This window comes from Vulpes lagopus, chromosome 4 (assembly GCF_018345385.1).
Source record: "Vulpes lagopus strain Blue_001 chromosome 4, ASM1834538v1, whole genome shotgun sequence".
In the NCBI taxonomy this organism is placed as follows: domain Eukaryota; kingdom Metazoa; phylum Chordata; class Mammalia; order Carnivora; family Canidae; genus Vulpes; species Vulpes lagopus.
This window is the reverse complement of record NC_054827.1, coordinates 41,089,606-41,098,873: the sequence shown is the minus strand read 5'-3', so window position 1 is coordinate 41,098,873 and position 9,268 is coordinate 41,089,606. Positions and strand designations below refer to the sequence as shown.

The window sequence follows — 9,268 nt, the reverse complement described above, 5'->3', positions numbered from 1 at the left end:
CACAAGTGGATAGGGTATTCCTCAAACCTCACCAGCCCCATTTTCCTAGGGGCAGGCAGACTGTGAGGTTTGATTTTTTTGAGACCCAGGGAGGGCCCCTGGCAGTTATGTACCTAGTTGGATAACTTTGCAAGGACCCCTCCAATAGGAGGATTCCGGGGGCGAGGGAGGTAGTAGATGTGAGTCACCCCAGGTGAGAATTGCCTTCTCTACCCTGTTTGAGTCTCACAGAGGATCAGTGAACCTTTCCATCTACCTCTGGAGCCTACAGACACGCAGTCCACCTTTAGTGGCCAGCTGACCCAGCCCATCACCTTCTCCTGTCCCCCACCCAGGTACCTCCTCAGAGGGTTAATTGGCCTGGGAACAGAACCCTTGTAACTGCTGTTTCTTTTCCCCCACAGGCCTGCACTCTGGAGCTTGCAGAACCTGGGTATGATGGGCAGAGAGCCCAGTCAGGCTAGGGTGAGGCCGTCAACACTCAAGGTGGCTCGGACACCCCACTGTCACAGTCGAGAGGGCCGCTTGCCCAGCCTGGCAGTGCCCCACTGGCAGCCCCGGCGCTGGAGCTGCTCTGCAGTGGGCCTCAAAGCCCCAGTGCTCCTTCCTCCCTCCTCCTCCCCATCCCTCCTTCCACCGGGAGTACTTTTATTGTGTCAGGCTCCTAAAGCCTTGGAGCCGGCCTCTCCGAGGCTTCCTGAAGTTTGCAAATTTCCATAAAAATGCATTTTCATTGAGGACAGCCAAGCTTAGGGGAACAGGGATGTTCCGTGGGGTATCTGCAGCTGGGGGAGGAGGGAAGAGCAAACCGGAAGGAGCCTAAAAGAGGAGGGGGAGGAGAAGAGGAAACAGAAGTTCAAGGTGGACATCTGACCGGACTGGAGAGCAAATTTAGAAAGGCGTAGAGAAAAAAGGGGGAGGAGTGCGGAGACGGGAACTGGAGCCCTCAGCCGTCCACCCCCCCCGTTTTCCAGAGGAGGAACTCGTTTAAGGGATTTTAGGACAAAGAAAACGAGGTGAAGGGCCTGGTAGCCAGCCCCTCGGTGGGGGTAGAGATGTGGGGGTGGGAGGGTGGTCCGAGAACCCGCGGGGCCACGGCTGCTCCGGGGTCTTCTCTCTGGATGGCGTTGAAGGTTTGACTGAATCGTCGACCCTCCTCTCCTTTCCAAAACAGAAGATTCAGGGCTAACCTGCCACGCTCCTTCACGGCTCCTTCCCCACACGGAGCCCCAGATCCTGTTCCCGCGCTCCTCGGGGTCCACACGCAGGCTGCACGAGCAGCGGCGTTCCCGGGTGGAATCGCGCCGTGTGCACGCGCCTCCCCGCTCACGCTCACGCACACGCACCTGCACATGCACACTTACAGGGAGTGTCTACGGGAGGAGGGTCCTGCGCGCCGGCTCTGCGGGTGAGTCGGGAATCTGCCAGGTTACCAAAGTCAAGTGTAAGTGACAGTTCCCCCTCCGCCAGCAGGAAAGGAGACTACAGAAGTCCCTTTGTATGTCGGCAGCTCATTTAATATTATTTATGCATTTTGTGCAAGGAATTGTGGGATTTTTCCCCACGGTAAACAATATGGAAATGTTAAAAATAGCGATCTTCCCGCGCGTGTCCACGGACGCACACCCGGATGACCCGGCGGGGCCGCCGCGGGGGCGCCGGGGGTCCGCGAGCCGGGAGACGGCCGGGGAAGCGCGGGCGAGCGCAGGGAGCACGGTCGCGGGCTCACGGGGGCCGCGGCGCCCGCACGCGGAGCCCGAGGACGCGGCCGCTTTAAGGGGGGGAGGGGCGGCGGCGGGGGGAGGGGCGGCGGGCGGCTCCTGTCACCGAGCGGCCGCCGGCGCGTCACGTGGGCGCGCGGCGCTGCGGCCATTGGCCCGAGGCACGTGTCCAGGAGACCGGCCCGCGACGTCACTCGAGGGGGCTCTGTTAAAAATAAGAACAAAAATCCAGAGTGAAAGTGTCTCGGGTTGCGCTAAGTGGCCTGGCAGCCGCCCGAGCCCGCGCGGAGGCCGAGGCGGCGAGGGCGCGCAGACGGCGAGGGAGCGGGGGCCGCCCAGCCCGGCCGGCCCGGCCCAGCGCGCCTCCCGCCGCCCCCCATGCGCCTCGGGCCGCGGGGTCGGCGGGGCTCGGCGGGGGCGCGGCCGCACGCCGGTGGGGCGCCCCGGCCCGCAGCGGGGCGGCGGCCGAGCGCAGCGCGGGCCCGCGGGCCTCCATGTGCGTGCTGGCGGCGGCGGCGGGCGCGCTGACCGCTGGCGCCCCGCACCCTCGAGGGCCGGCCGGGGCGCGCGGGCGGGGGCGGCCGGGCGGCGGCGGCGGCCCGAGCGGGCCCGGGCGGGCGTGAGCGCCGGGGAGCGCGCTGCCTGCATGCGCGCAGCTCCAGCCCGGGCGGCCGCGGCGGCAGCAGCACCGGCGGCGGCGGCAGCACCGGCGGCGGCGGCGGCGGCGGCCGCGCGCGGAAACGGAGCGCAGCGCCGCGGAGGAGCCCCGGTCCCCGCCGGCCCGTGGCGACTGTCTAGCGCCCGGCGCGCGGCGGAGACGAGGACCCGGCTCTTTTGAACCGCCGGCGTCCGGGCGCCGCGCCACGCCTGCTGTTTCCTAACTCGGCTCGTGGACTGGAACGTGGCTTCGCTCCGAGCGCGGCCGGTGACTCGCAGGAGCCCGGCCCGGGCCGCCGCCGCGCGCGCCCTCGGAAGCCCCGGGGGGTCGGGGCGGGCGCCGGCCGCGACAGGCTCCGCGCGCACCGCGGGCGGGCCGAGGGCTGGGTGGAGGGGGGCCCCGGAGAGCCGATCTGGGATTTGTGGTGAACAGCATGGAGGAGCATGACCCCAAGCCCAGCGAAGCGGCGGCGGCGGCGGCGGCGGAGGGGCAGCGGCAGCCCGAGTCCAGCCCCAGCGGCGGCTCGGGGGGCGGCGGCGGCCCGGGCGACGCGGACACCGGCCGCCGGCGGGCTCTGATGCTGCCCGCGGCCCTGCAGGCGCCGGGCAACCACCAGCTCCCGCACCGCATCACCAACTTCTTCATCGACAACATCTTGCGGCCCGAGTTCGGCCGGAGGAAGGACGCGGGGACGTGCTGTGCCGGCGCGGGAGGAGGAAGAGGCAGCGGCGCCGGCGGGGAAGGCGGCGCGGGCGGCGCGGAAGGCGGCGGCGGCGGCGGCGGCGGCGGCGGCGCGGGCGGCGCCGAGCAGCTCCTGGGGTCGGGCCGAGAGCCCCGGCAGAGCGCGCCCGGGGCGCCCGGGGCGGGCGGGCCGCTGCCCGGCGGCGGCGGCGGCGGCGGCGGCGGCGGCGGCGGCGGCGGCGACTCTCCGGGCGACGGCGAAGGCGGCTCCAAGGCGCTCTCGCTGCACGGCGGCGCCAAGAAAGGCGGCGACGCCGGGGGCCCCCTGGACGGGGCGCTCAAGGCCCGCGCCTTGGGCGGCGGCGGGGACCTGTCGGTGAGCTCGGACTCGGACAGCTCGCAGGCCGGCGCCAACCTGGGCGCGCAGCCCATGCTCTGGCCGGCCTGGGTCTACTGCACGCGCTACTCGGACCGGCCTTCTTCAGGTGAGCGGCGGGCGGGAGGCCCGCGGGCTTGCGGGAGGCGCTGGCCGGGTCTCACGCCGGGAAGAGGACGCCGGGCCGGCACCCCCCCCCGCCCCCGCCCCCGCCCCCAGCACACACAAAGACGCGCAAACCGGGACATTGTGTGCGCCTGACGCCGGCCGGGGCAGCGGCAGCGAGGGAGGGGAGGGGGCACGGCGGAATCGCAGGGGTACAGACCGCTTAGAAAAGCAGAAGCCACAGGATTCTCTCTCTCTCCCTCTTTCTTGTTTTGGGGGCCACTCCCCAAAGTCCCCGGCTCTTCTCTCCCCTGCCTGGAGTTTATTTGGTGAGACGTGAGAGGTGGGTGGCTGGAAGACCGGCCTAGAAGCTGGACTCAACAATTTCTCCGTCCTTCCAACTCAGTAGAGACCCAGGACCCATGCCCAGCTCGCCCCAACCCAGTTATCCCAGAGGAAGCCAGAGAAAGAAGGACCGAGGCTTCAGACTCTTCCTTTGGCCTTGGCTGGGTGTGTGTGTGGGGGGCGGGTTGGGTAGAAGTAGGGAAGGGGTGTAAAACAGAGGTGCCCTTGGCCTGGTGGGGTAGCTCAGCACCCATCTTACACATGGCCGGTAAGACGGAGGCCCGCAGCCGGAGGACCTGCTTGCAGAGGTTTCCCCACGCAGCTCCAGGGAGGAAAGAGCCAATTTGGGCCGGGTGGGGTGCAGGGGCCCGCGGGGGTGTGCAGAGGTTCTGGGTGTATTCTCCATAGATCTAGGTTTGTAAAAGCTGAATGCATGTCCTGGTGGAAATCCTCCGTTGCCTTAGATGGGGTGACGGGGGGAGGGGGGGGTAGGTGCTGCAGCTGCGAACCCGCCATTAGGAGCGTGCTCCATTTGTCCCCAACCGCAGGCCCCCAGCCCTCCACTGTTTGGCGGGGGTTATTTACCCAAATCAGCGCAACCCAGTCGCCCCTGGGCCGACTTCCCTCAGAAACCCGTGTGTGTATTTCCAAGGAAATCCACATTTCTCCCGCTAGATCTGAAATTTGCTCCATTGTTCTCGCCTCCCTCCTTTGTTAATATTTAATTAACATAGAGGCTCACAATGCGGCCAGCGAGGAGGCTTGGCCCAGCTTTGTGCCGCGGTCGAGTGGCGGCCGCGTCAGGCCCGGTGCCCGCGGGAGCCCCGCAGCCCGGCCCGGCCTCATGGAATTCCCGGACTTAAACCCATAAGGTAACATGTGTATTTCTGGGCCTTTTAGAAAGAAGCGAGGCAGAGAGTTTTCTTTGCTGAGGTTTCCTTCTGTTGCTGCGACTCTTAAGTATTTCCGTTTTGAAAGAAAATCAAAGAAAGAGAACTAAAAATCCTGATTTTAGGGAAATTTTGTTTCTGCAAAATGCCGTGTATCTTCTTACGGGCTGGTTCACGTGTGCAAGAGCCCTCGGGACCGGAGGGGATGGAGGGTAGGGAGGGTAGGGAGTGTGCTGCCCGGGCCAGGGAGGCGCAGCACGGGCCTCCCGAGAGCATGAGGCCGCGCTCTGGTCGGTGCAGGGCTCCGGGAGCAACCCCAGCCTTCGCGCACCCCGGCAGCCTCTCCAGCACAGCCCTCCTGCCGGCTCGGAACCAGTGCCCTCGGCTTCTGCGCAGCAGGGGCGGGGACGGTGGGGGCGCGGGGCTCGGTGGGGGTCTGCTCTAGAGTCTGGAAGACCAGGGGTTTGCACCCAATGGGGCTTGGCGCCCCGTCGCCGGTGCCCCCAGCCTGTCTTCCCGAGTGTGGTTTTCCCGGAGCGCGCCGCCGGGCCGATGGGCAGGGAGCTCTGGCTGGCCCACACCCCTGGCCCGAGCAGCCGGGGTGCACTCCGCGCTCTCCAGGTCGGTTCAGCAGCAGCTGGGGGGGCCTCCGGCAAGTTCCCTCTGCAGCCTCTGCGCAGGGTGGTGGGGCTGTCCCTTGGCCCTGCTGGCTGGGTTGGTGGGCATGCTGCGGAGACCTGGGGGGTTCTGGCTGCTGGAGGGGTCGGGCAGGGGTCCAGCCTCCCGCCATCGGCCTTTGGGGAGGAGCTGGGACCGGAGCTTCCCAAAGTTCGATCACTGTACTGAGTAAGAAACCCACACATGTGCAGCCTGGCCTCCCTCCCCTAGCAGCCTCTGCAGTCTCTTCCCTCAAAGACACCTTCGTGGGGCTGAACTTCGAGACACCAACAATAAAGAAAGCCTTGGCTCTCCTCTCTGCTCCCCTCATCCCGGCCTTTCCAGATGGCTGGGTCCTAGGACCTGTCCCAGACCAGCCTCCAGTGGTGCTGGGCGGAGGGGGTGCATCCCAGCAGGAGGAGACCCTCTATGCAAGGTCAGCTGGGCTCCACTGTGGTCCCCACTGGGGAAGCCCCAGTCCAGGAGGGGGTGCCTGTACTGGGAGCCTCAGCGGGAGGTGGCTCCGTGGTCCTTCCCCATCCAGGAAAGGAAGGATGTGTGCGCGGTCTCCCTTCTGGAAAGGAAACAATGAACTGGGACCCACAAGGCCAGTTAGGGGAGGAGAGGGGCCAGGGTGGAGGCAGACCCCCTTACTGTCCACCGCCCCTGAGCCCTGAGGGTATCAGCCCCTGGGGGCATCTGGTGCTGTTCCTGGGCTCCTCCTGCTGCTCCCGCTGCCCGCCCCTCCTCCAGCATCCCTCTTCCCCCTCCTGCGCCACCCAGTCCTTACTCCTGGACAGAAAGACGCCATGCTAGGAAGTTTGGGGCTTTTGCCCTCCTGTAAGACTTTCCCTTTTATCTGGAGATCGATCGATTTCTTTCTTTCTTTCTTTCTTTCTTTCTTTCTTTCTTTCTTTCTTTCTTTCTTTCTTTCTTTCTTTCTTAACCTTATGCAAACTCTAGGCCACATGTGGGGCTCAAACTCTGACCTCCAGATCAAGAACTCCAGGCTCCCCACCCTGAGCCAGCCAGGAGCCCCTGAAGACCCTCCCACTAAGCCTGCCCTGTACCCACACTCAGCCCCTTGCACCCAGATTTCCTCAGCCCACCTCTGGCTTTCCACCCCTTTCGTGGGGTGGGTCCTTGAGGCTGAGAGAGCAAGCCGGGCATGCCAGCAGACCCCGACCAATCGGGCGCCTTCCTCCCCAGCCCCTGCGCCCCTCTGTTGCTCCCCCTGAGTAGGCAGGCAGGCCCCAGCCCTCCTAACCACCGTGTCCTCTGTCCACCATGCCCACCCAGGTCCCAGATCTCGCAAACCAAAGAAGAAGAACCCCAACAAAGAGGACAAGCGGCCCCGCACCGCCTTCACGGCGGAGCAGCTGCAGAGGCTCAAGGCGGAGTTCCAGACCAACAGGTACCTGACCGAGCAGCGGCGCCAGAGCCTGGCGCAGGAGCTCAGCCTCAATGAGTCACAGATCAAGATCTGGTTCCAGAACAAGCGCGCCAAGATCAAGAAGGCTACGGGCAACAAGAACACGCTGGCCGTCCACCTCATGGCGCAGGGCCTGTACAACCACTCAACGACCGCCAAGGAGGGCAAGTCGGACAGCGAGTAGGGCGGGCGGGCCCCGGAGTCTGGTCTCAGTCCACGCTCAACAATGCAATAATTTAAAATCATCAAGGGCCAGTGTATAAAGATTATACCAGCATTCATAGTGAAGATATCGTGTATTAGCTATGGTTCTGCAATATTCTATGTATATATAATTTACAGGTGGTGTAAAATCCAAAATATCTGACTATAAAGTATTTTTTGAGTTTTTCTGTGTTTATGAGATTATGCTAATTTTATGATTTTTATGTTTTGTTTGCGAAGGGGGCTGCTTAGGGTTTCATCTTTTCTAATCCCCTAGGCTCCGTTGTGGGACATGGGACACTTTTATTTTTTAATTTCAAAAGAAGAAAAAAAAATTAAAACAACTTGCTGAAGTCCAAAGATTTTTATTGCTGCATTTCACACGACTGTGAACCGAATAAATAGCTCCTACTTGGTCTCTGAGTTCTGCCACTTTGTTTGTGTGGGCTCAGTGAGGACAGCAGGAGGGTCTGCGCCCCCAGCCCTGGCCCCGGCCCAAGTGGGGAGGGCAGGGACCCTGGCTGGGCCAGGTGACCTTTGGGGTCCTGGGAGGAGTGTGCAGCCTGGGCCTGGCCATGGTCAGGAGCGCACCCCCTGGGGAACCCTGGGTCCATAGTGCTGGGCCACCCAGGCCCCCAGCCTCACCCGGCTCCCCTCCTCCTGCCTTCTCTCTGGGTGCTCCTCCTCTTCCTCCTCCTCCTCCTCCTCCTCCTCCTCCTCCTCCTCCTCCTTCTCCTCCTCTCTTCCTTCTCACCAAGGCCTGGCCAGCACCTCCCAGCACCTCTCTGTGTGCTTCTGTTCTCGTCCATCCGTCCATCCTGTCTGTCGCTGTCCCCTACCAAGCCGCCTGCTGCCAGAGCCAGCCCTCTGGCCTCCAGGCCCCACTTCAGGGATCCCAGGCCAGTGGGCCCAGCCTGTGGCGGAGACCAGCAGTGGTAGAGCTGCCCCTCAGCCCTCGGGGCCCCGGGAATCTCCTGCGGCCCCACTGGCTCACCCAGGCACTTGCATGGGCCCCAGAGGTGGCTGAGGTCTGCTGCCTCTGGGCAGGCAGAGAGCTCCCAAGAGGGACCTGCTCTTTTCTTCCTTTTTTTTTTTCTTCCCTTCCTTTTTTTTAAATTTTTTTTAAATTTTTTTTAGTGGCTGCCTCATGTTTTGGAGAGCATTCTTTCAAGGTAAATATGTGTGTGTGTGTGTGTGCATAATCTATGTACTGCGTGTACGCACACACGAGCAAATGTGTATGAGTCCATAGTTCTGGAACATGTGGCTACCTTGATTTTTAATGGAACTCAGAATCCTCCAGGATTGAAAGGAAGGAAGAAAATATGTAAATAATCATTTCTTATCACTTTTTGTCTTTTCTTGTTTTTTTAATATACATTTTATTTTTGAAGGTGTGGTACAGTGTAAATTAAATATATTCAATATATCCCCACCAAGTACATATATATAAACAAACACATTATCTATATATATAACTCTGCACTGTCTCCTGTCTAGTGTATGGAAAAAGAATCGTGTCCAAATGTCCATCCGCAGCCAGGACAGCCCAGGGGGTGTGCCCATGGCTGAGCCAGACCCACGCTGAACCCCTGAGGGCTGAGGTTGAACTTCTCTCTTTGCCTTAAACCTCTTTATTTCACTGCGATAATAATCTCACTTTGTACATACTAGTGCAAACCTTTTTAAAAAGGAAACTATAAAAAGAAAAGTTGTAATTTAAAAATTCTGTGAATAACCATCTGCTGCTTAGGAAACTCAATGAAATGATATGCCTTTTTAGCAGGAAGCAAAGTTTTTTGGTTTTTATTTTTTTATTTTTATTTTTTAGTTTATGAAACGTGCATTTTACAGTCCCAGTATCAAATATTTATAATCTTATGAGAAATGAATGTTTCTATTTACAACTGTGGTTATCAGCATTGTGAACATTCCCCTTGCATTTTTTTGTGTGTTTAAATTCTTGAAAGTTACATTAAATAAAAAAAAAAATCGCTTTATTGTAAAATATTGGATGTCCGAGGTGGAATGACTAGTTGTTCTAAGTGTGTTTCTAAGTCCAGCCCAACCGCTCTGGTGCTCCTGGCCTTTGCTGCCATCGGAGCAGGGAGGTGAAAAAAAAAAAAAGAAAAAAGAAAAGAAAAGAAAAGAAAAAAGATGCTTCAAATATCTCCTGTGTGAGCATAGAACCACCAAAGT

At 60.7% G+C, this 9,268-nt stretch overlaps 1 protein-coding gene across 1 annotated transcript; it reads left to right on the top strand.

The window, feature by feature from the left end:
- The first annotated feature begins 2,797 nt into the window (after positions 1–2,797).
- EN2 (engrailed homeobox 2) lies at positions 2,798–7,131 on the top strand. Its single transcript, XM_041750972.1, has 2 exons — positions 2,798–3,545; positions 6,733–7,131. The coding sequence occupies exons 1-2, from the start codon at positions 2,813–2,815 to the stop codon at positions 7,047–7,049; spliced, it is 1,050 nt and encodes a 349-aa protein (XP_041606906.1). The 5' UTR covers positions 2,798–2,812; the 3' UTR covers positions 7,050–7,131.
- The last annotated feature ends 2,137 nt before the right edge of the window (positions 7,132–9,268 follow it).